This window comes from Passer domesticus, chromosome 29 (assembly GCF_036417665.1).
Source record: "Passer domesticus isolate bPasDom1 chromosome 29, bPasDom1.hap1, whole genome shotgun sequence".
In the NCBI taxonomy this organism is placed as follows: domain Eukaryota; kingdom Metazoa; phylum Chordata; class Aves; order Passeriformes; family Passeridae; genus Passer; species Passer domesticus.
The window spans coordinates 5,504,832-5,528,738 of NC_087502.1; the positions used below are offsets into that span (position 1 = coordinate 5,504,832).

At 48.1% G+C, this 23,907-nt stretch overlaps 1 protein-coding gene across 1 annotated transcript; it reads right to left on the reverse strand.

The window, feature by feature from the left end:
* Positions 1–451: 451 nt before the first annotated feature.
* LOC135287332 (cohesin subunit SA-3-like) lies at positions 452–23,190 on the reverse strand. Its single transcript, XM_064400673.1, has 17 exons — positions 23,147–23,190; positions 21,857–21,970; positions 21,070–21,166; positions 20,821–20,946; positions 20,135–20,231; positions 19,509–19,585; positions 18,358–18,562; positions 17,404–17,555; positions 15,941–16,014; positions 14,948–15,071; positions 12,262–12,360; positions 11,383–11,462; positions 8,073–8,180; positions 4,799–4,886; positions 3,938–4,044; positions 2,459–2,563; positions 452–1,552 (listed from the first exon to the last, which is right to left on the reverse strand). Exons 2-17 carry the CDS (start codon positions 21,961–21,963, stop codon positions 1,504–1,506), a joined length of 1,695 nt encoding a protein of 564 aa, XP_064256743.1. The 5' UTR covers positions 21,964–21,970; positions 23,147–23,190; the 3' UTR covers positions 452–1,503.
* Positions 23,191–23,907: the final 717 nt, after the last annotated feature.

A 23,907-nucleotide genomic window follows, 5' to 3' on the forward strand; every position in this document is an offset into this window, starting at 1 on the left:
GGGGGAAATTGGAGGGAAAATGGGGTTTAGGGATACTGGGATGGACTGGGATGGACTGGGAATGGACTGGGATGGACTGGGACAAACTGGGACGGACGGTTACTGGTTTGTACTGGTTTGTACTGGTCTGTACTGGGATTTCTCACCTTCTCCATGCGGGCTGTTCGGAACATGCCCCAGCTCCAGGTGCTGCAGCAGCTCCAGGAGAGCGGCCACGGCCTCGGGCTCGGCCGAGAACTGGGAATTTTGGGGGAAAAAAACGGGAATTTTGGGAAAAATGGGGATTTGGGGGGATAAAAATGGGAATTTTGGGGGAAAAAAAATGGAAATTTTGGGGGGAAAATGGGAATTTTGGGGGGGGAAAATGGGAATTTTGGGAAAAATGGGGATTTGGGGGGATAAAAATGGGAATTTTGGGGGAAAAAACGGGAATTTTGGGAAAAATGGGGATTTGGGGGGATAAAAATGGGAATTTTGGGGGAAAAAAATGGAAATTTTGGGGGGAAAATGGGAATTTTGGGGGAAGAAAATGTGGATTTTGGGGGGAAAAAATGGAATTTGGGGGGGGGGAATTATGAATTTCAGGGGGGAAAATTGGGATTTTGGAGGAAAAAAGGGAATTTTTGGGGGGGGGAATGGGATTTTCAGGGGAAAAATTGGGACCTGAGGGGAAAAAATGGGAATTAGGGGGGAAAAATGGGAATTTGGGGGGGGAAATTGGGAATTTTGGGGGAAAAATGGTAATTTTGGGGAAAAAAAATGGTTATTTTGGGGGAGGAATGGGAATCTAGGGGGAAAAATGGGAATTTGGGAGAAAAAAAAGGGGAATTTTGGGGGAAAATTTGGGAATTATGGGGAAAAAAATGGTAATTTTGGGGGATGAGTGGGAATTTTGGAGGGAAAATTGGGAATGTAGGGGGAAAAATGGGAATTTTGGGGGAGGAATGGGAATTTGGGGCGGAAATGGAATTCGGGGGGGGGAAAGTGGGAATTTGAGGGGGGAAAATTGGGAATTTTGGGGGGAGAATAGGAATTTTGGGGGAAAAAAATTGGAATTTTGGGAGAAAAAAGGGGAATTTTTGGGGAAAAAAAATGTGAATTTTGGGGAAAAATAGGAACTTTAGGGAAGAAAAACTATTTTAGGGAGAAAGAAAGAATTTTATAGGAAAAAGAAGGATTTGAAGTAGACTGATTGGGGGTGAAAAATGGGAATTCTAGAGAAAGAAAACAGGGATTTTGGGAAAAACAAACATTTTAGGGGAAAAAATTGGGAATTCCAGAGGAAAAATGGGAATTTGTGACGAAAAATGAGAATTTTGGGGGGAAAAAACCAGGAAAAACTCAGCTCGAATCCCCCCAAAGTGCCCAAAAACCCCAAATATCCCCAAAAATCCCAAATCCCTTCAGTGGTCCCGATGTCCCAGAGTGTGCCAGAATTCCCAAATTCCCGGAGTTCCGGAACCTTCTGCAGGAGCTGGGGCAGCAGCGGGATCAGGCTGCGGCTCAGGCGCGCTCGCTCCTCGCGCTGCTCGCGGCGCTCCCGGGGGGACAGCTGGGGGAAAAAACGGGAAAAAGGGGCCTGGAATTCCCGAAATTCCACACATTCCTGGAATTCCCGGAATTATGGGGACTCCCGAACCGCAAAACCCACGGAATTGCCCCAAAATCCCCCAATTTTTGGGGGTTCCTGAACTGAAAAAACCTCACAACTCCCCAAAATTCCCAAAATTCTAGGAGCTCCTGAATCCCTAAAACCCCGGAATTCTCCCAAACTCCCGAAATTCCAGGGGTTCCTGACATCTAACATCCCCCAGAATCCCCAAAATTCCCCAAGTTCCCGAAATTCCAGGGGTTCGTGAAATTGAAAAACCCCGGAATTCTCCAAAATTCCCAAAATTCCAGGGGCTCCTGAATGCCCCAAACCCCAAAATTTCCAGATTACGCCAATTTCAGGAGTTCCTGAACCCCTAAAACCCCAGGATTCCCGAAATTCCCAAAATTCCAGGGGCTCTGAATGCCAAAACCCTGTGAATTCCCAAAATTACCAAAATTCCAGGAGTTCCTGACCCCCAAAATCCCCAGAATTCCCGAAATTCCCCCAATTCCAGGGGCTTCCTGAACCCAAAAACCCCAAAACTCCCAAAATTCTGGGGGTTCCTGAACCCCTAAAACCCCCGGAATTCCCAAAATTCCCCCCAAATTCCAGGAGTTTCCTGACCCGGAAAACCCCCAGAATTCCTGACTCCCAAATCCCTAAACTAAAATTCTTGAAAATCCTCAAAAATCCCCCCCAAAATTCCCGGACTTCCCCGACCCAGAATTCCCGAAAATTCCCGGAATTCCCAGAAAATTCCCGGAATTCCCAGAAAATTCCCCCAAATTCCCGGAATTCCCAGAAAATTCCCCAAAATTCCCGGAATTCCCAAAAATTCCCCCGAATTCCCGGAATTCCGGGCACCTTCCGTCCGAGGCTGCGGCCGACCGGAGGGCTGCCCCAGGCACACGCGGAGCCCGCTGCAGCTCAGGATCTCCACCAGAGCCTTCTCCTCGTGCAGCTGCAGGGCTGCGAACCAGTACAAACCAGTATAAACCAGTACGGACCAGTATGGACCAGTACAGACTGCTATAAACCAGTATAACCCAGTATAAACCAGTACAGCCCAGTGCAGCCGCTCGAGCTCAGGATCTCCACCAGAGCCTTCTCCTCGTGCAGCTGCAGGGCTGCGAACCAGTACAAACCAGTATAAACCAGTATGGACAGTATAAACCAGTACACACTGCTATAACCCAGTATAACCCAGTGTAACCCAGTATAGCCCAGTACAGCCCAGTGCAGCCGCTGCAGCTCAGGATCTCCACCAGAGCCTTCTCCTCGTGCAGCTGCAGGCCTGCGAACCAGTACAAACCAGTATAAACCAGTATGGACCAGTACGGACTGCTATAACCTAGTATAAACCAGTACAGAACCCAGTACAGCCCAGTGCAGCCGCTGCAGCTCAGGATCTCCACCAGAGCCTTCTCCTCGTGCAGCTGCAGGGCTGCGAACCAGTATAAACCAGTATAAACCAGTATGGACCAGTACAGACTGCTATAACCCAGTATAAACCAGTATAAACCAGTATAAACCAGTATGGACCAGTATGGACCAGTACAGACTGCTATAAACCAGTATAACCCAGTATAAAGCAGGTGCAGCCCAGTGCAGCCGCTCGAGCTCAGGATCTCCACCAGAGCCTTCTCCTCGTGCAGCTGCAGGCCTGCCAAACCAGGTCCAAACCAGTATGACCCAGTGCCGTACTGGTCCCAGTTTGCAAGCAGCAGCGCCGTGGCCGTGTCCCAGTCCATTCCCAGTCCAAACCAGTCCAAACCAGTATGACCCAGTGCCGTACTGGTCCCAGTTTGCAGCAGCAGCGCCGTGGCCGTGTCCCAGTCCATTCCCAGTCCAAACCAGTCCAAACCAGTATGACCCAGTGCCGTACTGGTCCCAGTTTGCAGCAGCAGCGCCGTGGCCGTGTCCCAGTCCATTCCCAGTCCATTCCCAGTCCAAACCAGTATGACCCAGTGCCGTACTGGTCCCAGTTTGCAGCAGCAGCGCCGTGGCCCGTGTCCCAGTCCATTCCCAGTCCAAACCAGTCCAAACCAGTATGACCCAGTGCCGTACTGGTCCCAGTTTGCAGCAGCAGCGCCGTGGCCCGTGTCCCAGTCCATTCCCAGTCCATTCCCAGTCCAAACCAGTATGACCCAGTGCCGTACTGGTCCCAGTTTGCAGCAGGCAGCGCCGTGGCCGTGTCCCCAGTCCATTCCCAGTCCCATTCCCAGTCCAAACCAGTATGACCCAGTGCCGTACTAGTCCCAGTTTGCAGCAGCAGCGCCGTGGCCGTGTCCCAGTCCATTCCCAGTCCAAACCAGTCCAAACCAGTATGACCCAGTGCCGTACTGGTCCCAGTTTGCAGCAGCAGCGCCGTGGCCGTGTCCCCAGTCCCGCAGGCGGCTCCCGGCGCAGTCCCACAGAGAATCCACCAGGTAGGCGGCGTGCTCGTGCAGCTGGGGGGGAAATTTGGGTCAAAATCCCAAAAAAATCAAAAATTCCCAAAAATCCCTGGAATTCCGGAGGAATTCCCAAAAAAATTCCATCAAAATCGGCCAAAATTCCGTCAAAAAACGTCAAAAATTCCGTCAAAAAACTCAAAAATCCCCTCAAAAACCCCCACATATGCGGCGTGCTCGTGCAGCTATGGAGGAAATTGGGGTCAAAATCCCCAAAAAACAGAATTCCGAAAAATCCTGAGAATTCCCGAGGAATTCCCAAAAAAATTCACATCAAAAACTCCCCAAATTCCCTGACAAAAGCTTGCAAAATTCCTTCAAAACCCCTCAAAATTCCCAAATTTCTGCAAAAAATTCTCAAATTTCGCCCAAAGTTCCTGAATTTCCCCCCAAATTTACCCCAAAATCCCTGAATTTTCCTCCAAATTTCCTCCCCAAAATCCCCAAATTTCCTCCCCAAAGTTCCCACATTTCCCCCAAAATCCTCACGTTTTCCCCAATTTCCTTCCCCAAATCCTTCAATTTCCCTAAAAAAAAACCCCAAAATCCCCCAAATTTCCCCCAAAATCCCCAAATTTCCTCTCAAAGTTCCCACATTTCCCCCAAAATCCTCACTTTTCCCCCAATTTCCTTCCCCAAAAACCTCGAATTTCCCTAAAAATTCCCCCCAAATTTCCCCCCCGAAATGCCCAAATTCCCGGATTTTCCCCGAATTGCCCGAATTTGCCCGAAATCTGCCCCAAAAGCGCACCTGGCAGCGCAGGAAGAAGCGCAGCAGGCTGAGGAAGAAGCTCCGCGAGTCGCCGGCGCCCGCGCCGTGCCGGGCGGGGTCCAGCAGCCTGGAACGGGGCGAAACAGCGGGGAAACGGGAAAAGTGAGAGAAAATGGGGAAAAATGGGGAAAAACAGCGGGGGAACGGGAAAAGTGAGAGAAAATGGGGGAAAACAGCGGGGAAATGGGAAAAGTGAGAGAAAAAATGGGGAAAAATGGGGAAAAACAGCGGGGAAACGGGAAAAGTGAGAGAGAAAATGGGGAAAAATGGGGAAAAACAGCGGGGGGAACGGGAAAAGTGAGAGAAAATACGGGAAAAATGGGGGAAAACAGCGGGGAAATGGGAAAAGTGAGAGAAAATGGGGAAAAACAGCAGGAGAATGGGAAAAGTGAGAGAAAATACGGGAAAAAATGGGAAAAAACAGCAGGGAAATGGGAAAAAATGGGGAAAATAGGGGAAAAAAATGGGGAAAAAATGGGGAAAAATAGGGGGAAAATGGGGAAAATAGGGGAAAAAATGGGATTAAATGGGAAAAACACCGTGAAAATGGGGAAAAATGGGGAAAAGACACGGGGAAAATGGGGAAAAATGGGGAAAAACATGGGAAAAATGGGACAAAACAGGGAAAAAACTGGGAAAAAATGGGGAAAAACACAGGGAAAATGGGAAAAATGGGGAAAAATGGAAAAATGGGAAAAAAATGGGGAAAATAGGGGAAAAAATGGGGAAAATAGGGGAAAAACACCGTGAAAATGGGGAAAAATGGGGAAAAAGGGAAAAAAAACATGGGAAAAAAATGGGGAAAAACAGCGGGAAAATGGGAAAAAATGGGGAAAAACATGAAAATTGGGAAAAAAAATGGGGAAAAACAGCGGGAAAATAGGGGGAAAATGGGGGAATCATGGAAAATGGGAAAAAATGGGGAAAAACATGAAAAATTGGGGAAAAAATGGGGAAAAACAGCGGGAAATAGGGGGAAAATGGGGAAAATCATGAAAATGGGAAAAAATGGGGAAAATAGGGGAAAAATGGGGAAAAACACATGGAAAAATGGGGAAAAATGGGAAAAAACACGGGGAAAATGGGAAAAAATGGGAAAATAGGGGAAAAATGGGGAAAAACACATGGAAAAATGGGGAAAAAATGGGGGGGGAAATGAGGAAAGAAAGGGGGAAAATTGGAAAAAAAGGGAAAAACCAGGGATGGGATGGAGAAAAATTGGGAAAAACAAGATCCCCCCCTCCCCCCTTTCCCGAGGGATTGGGAAGGGCCGGGATGAGGAAATCCTGGGATGAGAAAATGCAAAATTCTGGAATGGAAAAGTCAGAAATTCTGGGATGAGGAAAGGGCAGCTGCCGGGAGGGGCCCGGAGCCCATTCCCAGAAAATTCCCTCGGGATTGGGGAGGGGTTGGATGGCCAGGGTTTGGGACCGGAATTTTTGGGTTTGGGGGCTGAAATTCCCGGGATTTTGGGTTTGGAATTTTCACAGTTTGGAAGCAGAATTTCTGGGGTTTTGGGATCAGAATTCCTGAGGTTTTGGGACTGCAATTCCTGAGATTTTGGGATCAGAATTCCTGAGGTTTTGGGAGTGCAATTCCTGGGATTTTGGGATCAGAATTCCTGAGGTTTTGGAGTGCAATTCCTGGGATTTTGGGATCAGAATTCCTGAGGTTTTGGGGACTGCAGTTCCTGGATTTTGGAGTTAAAATTCCCACGATTTTGGGGTCAGAATTCCCAGATTCTGGAATCAGAATTCCTGGGATTGTGGGGTTTGGAATTGTCACAGTTTGGAGTCAGAATTCCTGAGGTTTTGGGGCTGGAATTCCCAGGATTTTGGGATCAGAATTCCTGAGGTTTTGGGACTGCAGTTCCTGGGATTTTGGAGTTAAAATTCCCAGGATTTTGGGGTCAGAATTCCCAGATTCTGGAATCAGAATTCCTGGGATTGTGGGTTTGGAATTGTCACATTTTGGAGTCAGAATTCCTGAGGTTTTGGGGCTGGAATTCCCAGGATTTTGGAATCAGAATTCCAGAGGTTTTGGGTTTGGAATTGTCACAGTCTGGAGTCAGAATTCCTGAGGTTTTGGGATCAGAATTCCTGAGGTTTTGGGAGTGCAATTCCTGGGATTTTGGAGTTAAAATTCCAGGATTTTAGGATCAGAATTCCCCAGATTCTGGAATCAGAATTCTTGGGATTTTGGGTTTGGAATTGTCACAGTTTCGAGTCAGAATTCCTGAGGTTTTGGGATCAGAATTCCTGGGATTTTAGGATCAGAATTCCTGAGGTTTTGGGGCTGCAATTCCAGGGTTTGGGGCTGGAATTCCTGGGATTTTGGATTTAAAATTCCCAGGATTCTGAGAGCAGAATTTGCAGGATTTTGGGGTCAGAATTCCCAAGGTTTTGGGGCTGCAATTCCCACCTTTTAGGGGTTTGGAATTCTGAGGATTTGGGGTTGGAATTCCCAGATTTTGTTGTGAAATTCCCAGATTTTGGTTGGGAATTCCCAGATTTTGGTCAGAAATTCCCAGATTTCACTGGGAATTCCCAGATTTTGGTCAGGAATTCCCAGATTTTGGCCGGGAATTCCGGGATTTTCACCTCTGGAACAGGAATTCCCAGATTTTGGTTGGAAATTCCCAAATTTTGGTTGGAAATACCCAGATTACACTGGGAACTCCCAGATTTTGGTTGGGAATTCTGGGATTTGGAGCCAGAATTCCCAGATTTTGGTCAGAAATTCCAGATTTCAGTTGGGAATTCCCAGATTTTGGTCAGGAATTCTGGGATTTGAGACTGAAATTCTGGGATTTTGGTTGGAAGTTCCCAGATTTTGGGGCAGGAATTCCCCAGATTTTGGCCGGGAATTCCCAGATTTTGGTTGGAAATTCCCAGATTTTGGTCAGAAATTCCCAGATTTCACTGGGAATTCCCAGATTTTGGTCACGAATTCACAGATTTTGGGCCAGAATTCCCCAGATTTCGCTGGGAATTCCCAGATTTTGGCCGGGAATTCCGGGATTTTCACCTCTGGAACAGGAATTCCCAGATTTTTGTTGGAAATTCCCAAGATTTTGGTTAGAAACTCCCAGATTTCACTGGGAATTCCCCAGATTTTGGCCGGGAATTCCGGGATTTTCACGTCTGGAACAGGAATTCCCAGATTTCGGGTGGAAATTCCCAGATTTCGGTCGGAAACTCCCAGATTTCGCTGGGAATTCCCAGATTTCGCTCAGAAATTCCGGGATTCTCACCTCTGGAACAGGAAGTGGCCGGCGGCCGAGGCCAGGGCGCGGCTGGACACGAAGGCCACGGGGAAGACGCTCTGGCAATCCTCGGGGCTCAGCGCCTCCTCCAGGTTCCTGCCCGGAATTTCGGGAATTCCGGGACTCCCGGGTCCCAAATTCCCCCTCCCTCACACCAAAATTCCCCCAAAAAATCCGGAATTTTGGGGCTTCCTGGACCCCAAAATTCCCGTTTTTCCCCCAGTCCCAACCCCTTTTCCTCCTCACTCCTCCAGATTCTTGGGAAATTTCCAGGAATTCCCAGGGAATTTTGGGAATTCTGGACTCCCGGGTCCCAAATTTCCCCCCTCCCTCACACCAAAATTCCCCAAAAAATCCGGAATTTTGGGGCTTCCTGGACCCCAAAAATTCCCGTTTTTTCCCCCAGTCCCAACCCCTTTTCCTCCTCACTCCTCCAGATTCTTGGGAATTTCCAGGAATTCCCAGGAATTTTGGGAATTCTGGGACTCCCGGGTCCCAAATTCCCCCTCACCCACACCAGAATTCCCAAAAAAATCCGGGATTTTGGGGCTTCCTGGACCCCAAAATTCCCGTTTTTCCCCCAGTCCCAACCCCTTTTCCTCCTCACCTCCTCCAGATTCTTGGGAATTTCCAGGAATTCCCCAGGAATTTTAGGAATTCTGGGACTCCCGGGTCCCAAATTCCCCCTCACCCACACCAGAATTCCCCAAAAAAATCCGGGATTTTGGGGCTTCCTGGACCCCCAAAATTCCCGTTTTTCCCCCAGTCCCAACCCCTTTTCCTCCTCACTCCTCCAGATTCTTGGGAATTTCCAGGAATTCCCAGAAATTTTAGGAATTCTGGGACTCCCAGGTCCCAAATTTCCCCCTCCCTCACACCAAAATTCCCCAAAAAATCCGGAATTTTGGGCTTCCTGGACCCCACCCCAAAATTCCCGTTTTTCCCCCAGTCCCAACCCCTTTTCCTCCTCACTCCTCCAGATTCTTGGGAATTTCCAGGAATTCCCAGGAATTTTGGGAATTCTGGGACTCCCGGGTCCCAAATTTCCCCCTCCCTCACACCAAAATTCCCCAAAAAATCCGGAATTTTGGGGCTTCCTGGACCCCAAAATTCCCGTTTTTCCCCAGTCCCAACCCCTTTTCCTCCTCACTCCTCCAGATTCTTGGGAATTTCCAGGAATTCCCAGGAATTTTGGGAATTCTGGGACTCCCGGGTCCCAAATTCCCCCTCACCCACACCAGAATTCCCAAAAAAATCCGGGATTTTGGGGCTTCCTGGACCCCAAAATTCCCGTTTTTCCCCCAGTCCCAACCCCTTTTCCTCCTCACTCCTCCAGATTCTTGGGAATTTCCAGGAATTCCCAGGAATTTTAGGAATTCTGGGACTCCCGGGTCCCAAATTCCCCCTCACCCACACCAGAATTCCCAAAAAAATCCGGGATTTTGGGGCTTCCTGGACCCCAAAATTCCCGTTTTTCCCCCAGTCCCAACCCCTTTTCCTCCTCACTCCTCCAGATTCTTGGGAATTTCCAGGAATTCCCAGAAATTTTAGGAATTCTGGACTCCCAGGTCCCAAATTTCCCCCTCCCTCACACCAAAATTCCCCAAAAAATCCGGAATTTTGGGGCTTCCTGGACCCCAAAATTCCCGTTTTTCCCCCAGTCCCAACCCCTTTTCCTCCTCACTCCTCCAGATTCTTGGGAATTTCCAGGAATTCCCAGAAATTTTAGGAATTCTGGGACTCCCAGGTCCCAAATTTCCCCCTCCCTCACACCAAAATTCCCCAAAAAATCCGGAATTTTGGGGCTTCCTGGACCCCAAAATTCCCGTTTTTCCCCCAGTCCCAACCCCTTTTCCTCCTCACTCCTCCAGATTCTTGGGAATTTCCAGGAATTCCCAGGAATTTGGGGAATTCTGGGACTCCCAGACCCTCAATTCCCACTTTTCCCCACTCCAAAATCCCCAAATTCCAAAAAAAATTCCCCAAATTCTGGCACTTCCACTCTCAAATTCCCATTTTTCCCCATTCCCAACCCCTTTTCCATCAGGATTTCTCCCAAATTCCAAAAAATCTGGGATTCTTGGGACGCCTGGATCCCAAATTCCCATTTTTCCCCACTCCCAACCCCTTATCCTCCAGGATTTCCCCTGGATTCCTGGGAATTCCAGAAATTTTGGGAATTCTGGGACTCCTGGACCCCAATTCCCAAATTTCCCATCCCCAAAATCCTCCAAAATCCAGAATTTTGGGCTCCCCACCCCCAATTCCAGCCCCTCCTTCCTGTTTTTTCCCAATTCCTGGAATTCTGAGGCAGCTCTGGCTCCAAATTCCCGAAATTCTGAGCTCCAAATTTGGGATGAAGCCACGGGAATGTGGCCACACCCAAATTACCTCATTTTTAATTGGGAAAAAAAAACCAAAATCCCAAAACAGAAACAAAATCCCCACAAATTCCCTCCTAAAATCCCCGGGAATTTTGGGATGTTTCCCGAATTCCCCTCCCAAATTCCTGAATTGCCACCCCAAATTCCCAAATCTCCCCTCCCAAATTCCCAATTTTTCCCCCAAATTTCCCCCCCAAATTCCCAAATTCTCCCCAAATTCCCAATTTTCCCCCAAATCCCCAAATTTCCCCTCCCAAACTCCCACCCTAAATTCCCATTTTTCCCACCCAAATTCTCAAATTCCCCCCCAAATTCCCAATTTTTCCCCTAAATTTCCTTCCCAAATCCCCAAATTTCCCCTCCCAAATTCCTCATCCCAAACCCTAAATTCCCATTTTCCCCCTCCCAAACTCCCAAATTTCTGCCAAATCTCAAATTTCCCCCCCAAATTCCCAAATTCTCCCCTGAATTCCCAATTTCCAACCCCAAATTCCCAAATCCCCAAATTTCCCCTCCCAAATCCCCAAATTTCCCCTCCCAAATTCCCAATTTCCCCTAAATTCCCCCAAATTCCCATTTTTACCTCCCAAATTTCCCCAAATTCCCCCTCCCAAACCCCCAAATTTCCCCTCCCAAATTCCCCAATTCCCAAATTTCCCCTCCCAAAGTCCCAAATTCCCCAAATTCCCATTTTTTCCCCAAATCTCCCCCCTAAATTCCCTTTTTTCCCCCCCCAAATTCCCATTTTTCCCCCAAATCTCCCCCCCAAATTCCCATTTTTCCCCCCCAAATTCCCATTTTTCCCCCCCAAATTCCCATTTTTTCCCCAAATCTCCCCCCCAAATTCCCAAATTTCCCCCCAAATTCCCAATTTCCAACCCCAAATTCCCAAATTCCCAACTCCCAGCCCTCACCTGTCCATGGCCGTGAGCAGCCTCAGCACCTCCAGGGCCACCTGGGGCTCCTTGTCGTGAGCCATGGCCACCAGGCGGGGCTGCATCCCAACAATTCCCAACAATTCCCCAAAAATTCGGCAATTTGGGCACCCCCAGCACCTCCCAGCCCCATTTCCCCACTTTTCCCCATTCCAGGCTTTTTTAAATCCCATTTTTCCCTTTTTTTCCAGACCATTTAATCCAATTTTTATCCCATTTTTTCCCCATTTTTATCCCTTTTTTCCAGACCATTTTTATCCCACTTTTCCCCATTCCAGCCTTTTTAAAATCCCATTTTTCCCTTTTTTTCCAGACCATGTAATCCAATTTTTATCCCATTTTTATCCCATTTTTCCCACTTTTTCCAGACCAATTAATCCCATTTTTTCCCATTTTTATCTTATTTTTCCAGCCCATTTTCCCCTCATTTTTCCAACCCATTTTTCCCCTCTCCATCCCCCTGTTCCCATTTTTCCCCACGTATTTTCCTCCTTTTTCTCCATTATTCCCATTTATTTAACCCCATTTATCCCCATTTCTCCCCATTTCCCCCATTTTCCCCCCATTTTTCCCCATTTCCCCCATTTTCCCCCCATTTTTCCCCATTTTCCCCCCATTTCCCCCCATTTCCCATTTTCCCCCCATTTCCCCCCATTTTTCCCCATTTCCCATTTTCCCCCCATTTCCCCCCCATTTTCTCCCATTTCCCCCCCATTTTTCCCATTTCTCCCCATTTATTTCCCTCATTCATTTCCATTATTCCCATGTATTTTCCCCATTCCCCCCATTTCTCCCCATTTTTCCCCCATTTCCCCCATTTCCCCATTTCCCATTTCCCCCGTTTCCCCGTTTCCCCACCTTGAAGCGCTGGGTGAAGAGCTCGAGGCTCGGGGCCATCTCGGGAGCTCCGTAAATGCCCTGCAGGGCCCTCACGCAGCGCAGCCGCACCTCCCCCTGCTGGGAGCCAAAAATGCCATTTCAGACCCCCAAACTCCCTCATCCCCCCTTCCCAATTTCCCCCCTTTTTCCAATTTTTGTCCCATGTTTCCCCATTTTTTCCCCAATTTTCCCCCCATTTTTCCAATTTTTGCCCCATTTTTTTCCCATTTTTCCCCCATTTTTCCAATTTTTGCCCCATTTTTTCCCATTTTTCCAATTTTTGCCCCCATTTTTTTCCCATTTTTCCAGGATTTTTCCAATTTTTGCCCCATTTTTTCCCATTTTTCCAATTTTTGCCCCATTTTTTCCCATTTTTCCCCAATTTTTCTCCCATTTTCCCCCAATTTTTCTCCCATTTTTCCCCCCATTTTTCCAATTTTTGTCCCATGTTCTCCCATTTTTTCCCCAATCTTCTCCCCATTTTCCCCCCATTTTTCCAATTTTTGCCCCATTTTTTTCCCATTTTCCCCCCATTTTTCAATTTTTGCCCCATTTTTCCCCAATTTTTCTCCCATTTTTCCCCAATTTTTCTCCCAATTTCCCCCCATTTTTCCAATTTTTGTCCCATGTTCTCCCATTTTTTCCCCAATCTTCTCCCCATTTTCCCCCCATTTTTCCAATTTTTGCCCCATTTTTTTCCCATTTTTCCCCCATTTTTCCAATTTTTGCCCCATTTTTCCCCAATTTTTCTCCCATTTTTCCCCAATTTTTCTCCCAATTTCCCCCCATTTTTCCAATTTTTGTCCCATGTTCTCCCATTTTTTCCCCAATCTTCTCCCCATTTTCCCCCCATTTTTCCAATTTTTGCCCCATTTTTTCCCATTTTCCCCCCATTTTTCCAATTTTTGCCCCATTTTTTCCCATTTTTCCCCAATTTTTCTCCCATTTTTCCCCAATTTTTCTCCCATTTTTCCCCCATTTTTCCAATTTTTGTCCCATGTTCTCCCATTTTTTCCCCAATCTTCTCCCCATTTTCCCCCCATTTTTCCAATTTTTGCCCCATTTTTTTCCCATCTTTCCCCCATTTTTTCCAATTTTTGCCCCATTTTTTCCCATTTTTTCCCCAATTTTTCTCCCATTTTCGCCCCATTTTTCCAATTTTTGCCGCATTTTTGCCCATTTTTTCCCCAATTTTTCTCCCATTTTCCCCAATTTTTCTCCCATTTTTCCCCCATTTTTCCAATTTTTGTCCCATGTTTTGCCATTTTTTCCCAATCTTCTCCCCATTTTTTCCCCAATTTTCCCCCCATTTTTTCCCATTTTTTCCCAATTTTTCTCCTATTTTTCCCATTTTTCCCCCATTTTTCCAATTTTTGTCCCATGTTCTCCCATTTTTTCCCAATCTTCTCCCCATTTCCCCCACTTCCTCCCATTTTCCAATTTTTCTCCCTTTCTTTTCCAATTTTCCCCCATTTTTCCAATATTTCTCCTCAATTTTCCCCCATTTTTTCCCTCATTCCCCCCATTTTCCCCACTCAATATTCCCCATTTTTTCCCATTTTTCCAATTTTTCCCTCTTTTTCCTCCACTTTTCCCCATTTTCCCCCCATTTTTTCCATTTCCCCTCTATTTTCCCCTTTCTCCCCATTTTCCCCCCATTTCCCCAATTTTTCTCCCCATTTTCCACCCATTTTCCCAATTTTTTCCATTTTTCTCCCCATTTCCCCTCATTTCCCCCCATTTTTCCCATTTTTCCCCATTCTCCCCCCACTTTTCCCCCAATTCCCAGCCTCTCCCCCTCATTTTCAATCCATTTCCCCAGATTTTCTCCCCATTTTTCCAGGATTTTTCCCATTATCTCCTGAGATTTTTCCTTTTTTTTTCCCAATTTTTCCCATTTTTTGTGGTTTTTCCCCCATTTTGGTGCCCACCTTGCCGTGCAGGGTCCATCCCAGCTATTTCAGGTGCTGTCAGTCAGGAATGACCCCGGCAACCTCCCCATTTCCCCATTTTTTTTGCGATTTTAACAATTTTTTTTAATTTTTCCCTTTTTTTTTGCATTTTTTTCCCCATTTTTTGTGGTTTTTCCCCCATTTTCCATGCTCACCTTGTCGTGCAGGGTCCAGCCCAGGTACCTGAGGTGGCTGTCAGTCAGGAAGGACCTGGGAACCTCCCCATTTCCCCCATTTTTAATGTGATTTTCCCCATTTTTTTCTGATTTTTTCACATTTTTCCACATTTTTTGGGGGATTTTTCCCATTTTTTGTGGTTTTTCCCCCATTTTCCATGCTCACCTTGTCGTGCAGGGTCCAGCCCAGGTACCTGAGGTGGCTGTCAGTCAGGAAGGACCTGGGAACCTCCCTATTTCCCCATTTTTAATGTGATTTTCCCCATTTTTTTTCTGATTTTTTCACATTTTTCCACATTTTTTGGGGATTTTTCCCGTTTTTTGTGGTTTTTCCCCCATTTTGGTGCCCACCTTGTTGTGCAGGGTCCATCCCAGGTACCTGAGGTGGCTGTCAGTCAGGAAGGACCCCGGGAATCTCCCAATTTCCCCATTTTTAATGTGATTTTCCCCATTTTTTTCTGATTTTTTCACATTTTTCCACATTTTTTTCGGGATTTTTCCCACTTTTTGTGGTTTTTCCCCCATTCTGGTGCCCACCTTGTCGTGCAGGGTCCATCCCAGGTACTTGAGGTGGCTGTCAGTCAGGAAGGACGCCGGGAACCTCCTCACCCACAGCCCCAGCTCCTCCATGCAGATCCCGCGGATTTCGGGAACCACGTCCCTGCCCCAAAGAAATTCCCTGGCATCAGCCCCAAAATCCCCCAAAAAATCCCCCTGGGAATCAAACCCCCCCAAATCCCCCCAAAATTCCCCTCCTGTGACACCAAAACCCTTCCAAAACCCCTCCCTTTGCCCTCAAAATCCCCCCAAAATCCTTCCAAGACCCCAAAATCCTCCCTGAGCACCCCAAAAAAACCCAAAATCCACCCCTTTGCCCCCAAACCCTCCCTGGGCCCCCAAAATCCCCCCTGAGCCCCCAAAATCCCTCCCTTTGTCCCCAAATCCCCCAATTTTTTCCCCCCTTTATTCCATTTTCCCCTATTTTATCCCATTTCTCCCCGTTTTTCTCATATTTTTTTGCATTTTACTCCTTTTTTCCCATTTTATTCCATTCCATCCCCCTTTCCCCATCCCAATCCCATTTTCCCCCCATTTTCCCCCCCTTTTTTCCATCTTCTCCCATCCCAGTCCCATTTTTCCTCCCTTTCTCCTCATTCTCCTCCAATTTTTCCCTCTCCCATCCCATTTTTCCCCATTTTCTCCATTTCCCCACAATTTCTCCCCAGTTTTCCCTATTTCCCCCCATTTTTTCCCATTTTCTCTCTGTATTCCCCATTTCCTCCCAATTTCTTCCCAATTTTCCCCATTTCTCCCCATTCCCTCCCACTGTCTCCCCAATTTTCCCCATTTCCCCCAATTTTCCCCATTTCCTCCCATTTTCTCCCCAATTTTCCCCATTTCCTCCCATTTTCTCCCCAATTTTCCCCATTTCCCCCCAATTTTCCCCGTTTTCTCCCCAATTTTCCCCATTTTCTCCCCAATTTTCCCATTTTCTGGGTTTTTCCCCCAGAACTGGGGCCGTTCCCTCACCGGTAGCGATGCACGAAGACGCCCTTGAAGATCCCGTTCATCAGCAGCTCCAGCTCCTCCTGCTGCTCCCGCAGCTGCAGACCCAAAATCCACAAAATCCACCCAAAATCCACCCAAATCTCACAAAAACCACCAAAATCCCCAAAAAAAACACCAAAATTTCACCCAAAATCCACTGAAATCCATCGAAATCCACCCAAATCCCACCCAGCTCCCGTTCATCAGCAGCTCCAGCTCCTCCTGCTGCTCCCGCAGCTGCAGACCCAAAATCCACAAAATTCCACCCAAAATCCACCCAAATCTCACAAAAACCACCAAAATCCCCAAAAAAACCACCAAAATTTCACCCAAAATCCACTGAAATCCATCGAAATCCACCCAAATCCCACCCAGCTCCCGTTCATCAGCAGCTCCAGCTCCTCCTGCTGCTCCCGCAGCTGCAGACCCAAAATCCACAAAATCCACCCAAAATCCACCCAAATCTCACAAAAACCACCAAAATCCCCAAAAAAACCACCAAAATTTCACCCAAAATCCACTAAAATCCCACAAAATCCACCCAAATCCCACCCAGACCCCATTCATCAGCAGCTCCAGCTCCTCCCGCTGCTCCCGCAGCTGCAGTCCCCAAAACCCACAGAAATCCACCCAAAATGGGTTCCATTTTCCCCATTTTTCCCCCGTTTTTCCCCATTTTTTTCCCCGTTTTTTCCCAATTTCCCCATTTTTCACCCCATTTTGGGTCCCACCTGCAGCTGCTGCTGGCAGAGCCCCTCGAGGCGCTCGCTGCCCCTGCGGCCGACCTCTTTTGCCCCATTTTTCCCCCATTTTCCCCCGCTTTTTCCCCATTTTTTGGCCGTTTTTCCCGTTTTTCCCATTTCTGTCCCCGTTTTTCCCAATTTCCCCGTTTTTCACCCCATTTTCGGTCCCCACCTGCAGCTGCTGCTGGCAGAGCCCCTCGAGGCGCTCGCTGCCCCTCCGGCCGGCCTCTTTTGCCCCATTTTTCCCCCATTTTTTCCCATTATCTCTATTATTTTCTCAGTTTTATCCCGTTTTTCCCAATTTCCCCGTTTTTCGCCCCATTTCTTGTCCCCACCTGCAGCTGCTGCTCCCTCAGCCCCTCGAGGCGCTCGCTGCCCCTGCGGCCGGCCTCTTTTGCCCCATTTTTCCCCATTTTCCCCCATTTTAATCCCATTTTTCGACCGTTTTTTCCCGTTTTTTCCCATTTTTCTCCCCGTTTTTCCCAATTTCCCCATTTTTCGCCCCATTTCTTGTCCCCACCTGCAGCTGCTGCTGGCAGAGCCCCTCGAGGCGCTCGCTGCCCCTGCGGCCGACCTCTTTTGCCCCATTTTTCCCCATTTTCCCCCGCTTTTTCCCCATTTTTTGGCCGTTTTTCCCGTTTTTCCCATTTCTGTCCCCATTTTTCCCAATTTCCCCGTTTTTCACCCCATTTTGGGTCCCACCTGCAGCTGCTGCTGGCAGAGCCCCTCGAGGCGCTCGCTGCCCCTGCGGCCGGGCTCTTTGCCCCTCTCTGCCTCCAGCTGGCGCTGACAATTCTCCTGCTGCTGCCCCAGGGCCAGCGCCACCTCCACCAGCGAGCTCATCAGCTTCAGGGCTGGGAATGGGGGGAAAAACGGAGATTTTGGGAAAAATGGGGAAAAACAAGAAAAAACGGGGAAAAAACAGGAGAAAAATGGGAAAAAATGGGGAAAAATTGAATAAAATGGGGGAAAATACTGGGAAAAACCAGGGCAGAAATGCAGGGAGCTCATCAGCTTCAGGGCTGGGAAAATGGGGGGAAAAACAGAGATTTTGGGAAAAAATGGGGGGAAAACAAGAAAAAAATGGGGAAAAAAGCAGAAAAAAAGTGATGAAAAGCACGAAGAAAGTGAGGAAAAAAATCCAGGGAAAGAAAAGAAAAAAGTGAGGAAAACCAGGGGAAAAAATGAAAAAAAATCAAGAATAAACAGGAAAAAAGTGAGAAAAACCTGGAAAAAAGAGAAAAAAGGGAGAAAAACCAGGGAAAGAAAATGAAAAAAAAAAAAATCAGGAATAAACAGGAAAAAAGTGAGAAAAAAGTGAGAGAAAACTGGAGAAAAAAGAAAAAAGGGAGAAAAACCAGGGGAAAAAATGAAGAAAAAAAACCAGGAATAAAGAGGAAAAAAGTGAGAAAAAACTGGAAAAAACAGGAAAAAAGTGAGAAAAACCTGGAAAAAGAGGAAAAAAAGTGAGAAAAACCAGGGAAAAAATGAAAAAAATCAGGAATAAACAGGAAAAAAAATGAGAAAAAAGATGAAAAAAAGAGAAAAAAAAAGTGAGAAAAACCTGGGAAAAAAGAGAAGAAAAGTGAGGAAAAGCAGGAAAAGGGAGAAAAAAGCAGGAAGAGAGGGGCAGGGGCAGGAGTTTGGCTCTCCCACCTGCCAGGGTGCCGGTGTGGCGGAAGGGCCGCACCTGCGAGTCGGCCAGGCCGGTGAGGAACGCCAGCCACGAGCCCATGAGGAAGCCGTCCTGCAGCTCCCGGTGCTGCCCCCGGCGCACCAGAACGGCCAGCAGGTCACAGAAACCGGAACGGAACCGGCGCCAGGGACGGGAGCTCTGGGACAAAGGGTACTCGGGGGAGTCCTGGGAATGTAAAAATGTGAATTATATATAGATAAAGATAGGGAAAATGCACCCAGAACGGCCAGGAGATCACAGAAACCCGCGCGGAACCGGCGCCAGGGACGGGAGCTCTGCGACAAAGGGTACTCGGGGGAGTCCTGGGAGAGAGAAATGTAAATAAATGTATTTATATAGAGCAAAAATCCACTGAAAATGCACCCAGAACCGGCAGGAAATCACAGAAACCCGCGCGGAACCGGCGCCAGGGACGGGAATTCCAGGAGAACGGGAACTCTGGGGAGAGCTGGGAATGTAAAAATGTAAATAAATGTGTAATATCACATGGAAAAACTGGTGAAAATGCACCCAGAACGGCCAGGAGGTCACAGAAACTGCAGTGGAACCAACGCCAGGGACGGGAATTCCTGGAGAACGGGAACTCTGGGGAGTGCTGGGATAAACAAATCCAAATAAATAAATAAGTAAACCAAAAATCCAATTACAACACAGCAAAAATGCAATGAAAAGACACCAAAAATCCAGGGACGGCAGAGACTCCATGGAAACCTGGAAAAAAATCCAAATAAACAAATAAATGCACCAAAAATCCAGGAAAAAACTCCAAAAATCCAGGGAAAAGACACCAAAAATCCAATTAAAACACACCAAAAATCTAATTAAATGACACCAAAAATCCAGAAATTCCCTGGAAAAGCCCCAAATTCCTGGAAAAGCCCCAAATTCCCTGGAAAAGCCTCAAAATTCCCTGGAAAAGCCTCAAAATTCCCTGGAAAAGCCTCAAATCCCTGGAAAAGCCCCAAATTCCCTGGAAAAGCCTCAAAATTCCCTGGAAAAGCCTCAAAATTCCCTGGAAAAGCCCCAAATTCCCTGGAAAAGCCCCCAGATTCCCTGGAAAACGCCAAAATTCCCCGGCAAACCCCAAAATTCCCAGGAAAAGCCCCGGTACCTCCTGGAAGGTCTCGGTGAGCCTGCGGATGATCTCGGAGTTCTGCAGCTCCCGGAACATCTCCGGGCTCACCACGCCTGCAATTCCCAGGAATTCCTCTGCCCATGGCCCAAACACCCAAAATTCCCAGTTTTCCCCCAGTTTTCCCAATCCCAGCCCCAGAATTCCCCATTTTCCCCATCCCAATCCCATTTCCCCATCCCAATCCATTTCCCCATCCCAATCCCATTCCCCCATCCCAATCCCATTTCCCCATCCCAATCTCATTTTCCCCTCCTTTTTTCCTGTTTTTCCCTGCTTTTCCCCATATCCCAGCAGCCACAGGAGCACACGGTGAAGTTCCCTGATTTTCCCTCATTTTCCCTCTCATTTTTCCCATTTGCCCCCCATTTTTCCCTCATTTTTTCCCTGATTTTCCCCCCATTTTGCCCCTTTTTTCCCAATTTCCCCGTTTTTTACCCCGTTTCTCACCCCGGCAGCCGCAGGAGCGCACGGTGAAGTTGAGCAGCTCCAGGAACTCCCTCATTTTCCCCATTTTTCCCTCATTTTTCCCCCATTTTTTCCCTCATTTTTCCCCGTTTTTCCCCGTTTTTGCCCAATTTCGCCGTTTTTCAGCCCATTCTCACCCCGGCAGCCGCAGGAGCGCACGGTGAAGTTGAGCAGCTCCAGGAACGCGGCCTCCTGGTCCCGCCGGTACCACTCCAGCCACTCGTCCACCAGGGTCTGAGCAAGAACAGGAATTTGGGGGGAAAATCAGAATTTTGGGGAAAAAACCAGAATTTGGGAGGAAAAAAACAAGCGTTTTGGGGGAAAAATCAGGTTTTCTGAGGAAAACCATGGGTTTCAGGGGAAACGATTAAAAATTTTAAAGGAGAAAAGAACATTTTGGGGAAAAAAGAATTCTGAGGAAAACCAAAGACATTAGAAGAAAAAAATTTAGAGTTTTGCAAGGAAAAAAAGGAATTTGAAGAGAAAATACAGGAATTTCAGGAAGGAAAAAACCCAGAAAGTTTTGGGGAAACCCACACAAATTTCTAGGAAAAAAAACAATTTCACAGATAAAATAACTTCAAAGAAGAAATAGTAATTTCAGGGGAAAAACTGTGAATTTCGGGCTAAAAACAGGGATTTCAGGAAACATCAGGAGTTTCAAGAAAAAAAACAGGGATTTCGAGAAAAAAATTCGAAAATTAAGAGGAAAACCAGGAGAATTTCAAGAAAAAAATGGGGATTTGAGAGGGGAAAAAGGAATTTGGGGGAAATCCTGGGAATTCTGGGAACGCCCTCAGGGATTTTCCCAATTTTTTGTTACCTCCGTGGCCACTTTTCCAGAAAAAACGGCCTCGAAGAGGGAATTCTGCTCCAGGGAATTCTGCTCCGGGGAATTCTGCTCCAGATCCCTCCCATCCCCACCGGAGCGGCGGGAGCGCTTCGGGGCCTGAGGGAAAACGGCGAAAATCGGGGGAAAATCAGGAAAAATCGGGAAAAACCAACAAAAATCAGGGAAAATGGGTGGAAATGCCCAAAATGAGGGGGATTTTGGGGGGAATTTGGGACTTACGAGGCTCCTGGGGGCTCCTCGGGGCGGTCCCCGCTTGCTCCGGGGGCGCAGGGAGGCCTCGAAGTCGCTGCCGGAGTCGGAATCCTCCTGGAACTCCCTGAGGGGGTTTTGGGGGGAAAAACGGGGATTTCGGGGGTGAGGTGGGAAAAGGAGGGTTGGAAAAGGGGGAAAGAGCTAAAATGGGATTAAAGGTGGGGGGGTGGGGGAAAAATAGGATGGGATTAGGAAGAATGGGAAAAAACAGGGAAAATTAGGGGGGAAAATGGGCTGAAAAATAGTGAAATGGGGAAAAAAGCAGGGAAAATGGGAAAAATGGGATTTAAAAGGGTTGGGATAGGGTAAAGACGGAGAAAAACGGGGAGAAATGGGGGAGAAACTGAGAAAAACTGGGGAAAACACCTGGAATGTGGAAAAATGGGATGGGATTGGGTAAGATGGGATGAAAAGGGGATGGGATGGGGGGAAAATGGGGAGAAACTGGGGAAAAGGGGGAAAAACAGGAAAAAATGGGAAAAAAACTGGGGGAACTTGCGTTGGGATGGGGGAAAATGGGGCTAGAATATAGGTAAAATGGAAAAAATTGAGAAAAACAGGGAAAATAGGGGGAAAAAACTGAGGAAAATAGGGAAAACCAGGGAAAATAAGGCTGGAATTAGGAAAAAAATGGATAAAAAGGAGCTGAGATGGGGGAAATGTGGCAGAAAAGGGCTAGAATGGGGAATTTTTGGGGAAAAGGAGTGGGAAAAGGGGGATTAGAGGGATTTTGGGGTATTTGTGAGGAACTCACGGGCTGCGGGGGGAGCTGCTCCGAGAGGCCGAGCCCGGAGCGGGGCCGGAGGAGGAGCCCGAGGAGGAGCCCGAGGCACGGAGCCGGGACGAGCGGCGGAGAGCCATGGCTGGGCTGGGAAACGGGGAAAAACAGGAGAAAAACGGGAAAAACAGTGAGAAAATGGGATTATGGGGGGGTCTCACAAGGCTGGGACCCCCCCAGAGGAGAGAATGGGGGTGGGAGCGGCAAAGCTCCCTCAGGAGAAAAGAGAGGGAGACAAAATTCCCTCAAAAGGGAAAAAATGAGGGGTGGAAACATCAAAAATCCCTCAGGAGAAAGAGAGGGAGCCCAAAATTCCCTCAGAAGGGAAAAAATGAGGGGTGGGATTCCCAAAATTCCCTGAAAAGCGAAAAATGAGGAGTGGGAGCTCCGAAATTCCCTCAGGGAATGGAGACAGAGCCCAAAATTCCCTCAAAAGCAAAAAACGAGGGGTGCGATTCCCAAAATTCCCTCAGAGAAAACAGAGGGAGACAAAATTCCCTCAAAAGTGAAAAATGAGGGGTGGAAGCCTCAAAATTCCCTCAGAGAAAACAGACGGAGTGCAAAATTCCCTCAAAAGGGAAAAATGAGGGGTGGGATTCCCAAAACTCCCTCAGGAAAAAGAGAGGGAGCCCAAAATTCCCTCAAAAGGTAAAAATGAGAGGTGGGACACCCAAAATTCACTCAGAGGAAAAAAAAGGATCCCAAAACTCCCTGAGAAGGAAAAGATGAGGGGGTGAGACCATAAAATCCCCTCAGGTAACAATTTGGGGGGGTGAATGAAGCCCCTGCCTCACATTTGTGGGGTCAAACCCCTGAAAAATCCCTCCAAAAATTCCCAAACCCCCCTGGATCGCACCAAGGGGCCTCTCAGACCCCAAAGCAAGGGGTGAGGATGAAGCTTTTCCCTCACAAATCCCACAAAAAGGGGGATTTGGGCCTCTCAGACCCCCCAAACCCCAATTTAAGGAGTGGGGGTGAAGCCCCTCCCTCACAAATTCCCCCCTGGAATGAGGAGAGTGAAGCCCCCCCACACAAATCCCTCAAAGAGGGGAGGCCGGGACCTTTCCAGACCTCTCAGACCCCCCCAAACCTCAATTTGAGGGCTGGAGGTGAAGCCTCTCCCTCACAAAAACCCCTGGAATTAAGGGAGTGAAGCCTCCCCCTCATAAAAATCCCTCAGCTCCTACTGAGGGGCGGGGTCGGAACCTCTCAGCTCCCAAAACCCCCCATCAAGGAACCTGCGAGCCGCCTGTGCCCTTCCCTCACCTTTGCGGGGCTGAAAATCCCGAAAAAAAAAAAAAAATTCCCTCAGAAAACCCCCACCAAACCAGCCCCACCTCACGCCTGCCTCGCTTCGCACCAAAAGAAAATGGCGCGCGGCACGTGCCGTTCCCTCCGTGGGCGTGGCTACACGCGGTCACGTGGCCTAAATGGGCGTGACATTATTGTATAGTGGGCGTGGTTTCGCCGGTCACGTGGCTCGTGGCGCTAAAACCGCGGCGGGCCGCTCCGTGAGGGGGGAATTCCCAAAAAAAACCCCAAAATTTGGGAATTCTGTGGGGAAATTGGGGTTTGAGGGGGTCTGTAGGGGGCTGGGGGGGCTGTAGGGGTTTGGGGGATGGGGGTCCCCTGTAGATTAGGGGTTCCCTATGGACTGGGGATCCCTAAAAACCCCGACATTTGGGAATTCTGTGGGGATTTTGGGGTTTGGGGGGATCTGAGGAAGTCTGGAAGGGGCTGGATCCCATTCCTGGCCCTAAATCTCATTCCCGATCCCAAATCCCAAACCCCGGTCCCATTCCCGATCCAAATCCCAAATCCCAAACCCCGGTCCCATGCCCGATCCAAATCCCAAATCCCAAACCCCGGTCCCATTCCCGATCCAAATCCCAAATCCCACTCTGCCCGTCGGGGCCGTTCTGATCTCAAATCCCGATCCCAAATCCCAAACCCCACCCCGATCCCAAACCCCGATCCCCGCCCCGATCCCGATCCCAAATCCCGATCCCAAACCCCAAATCCCTATC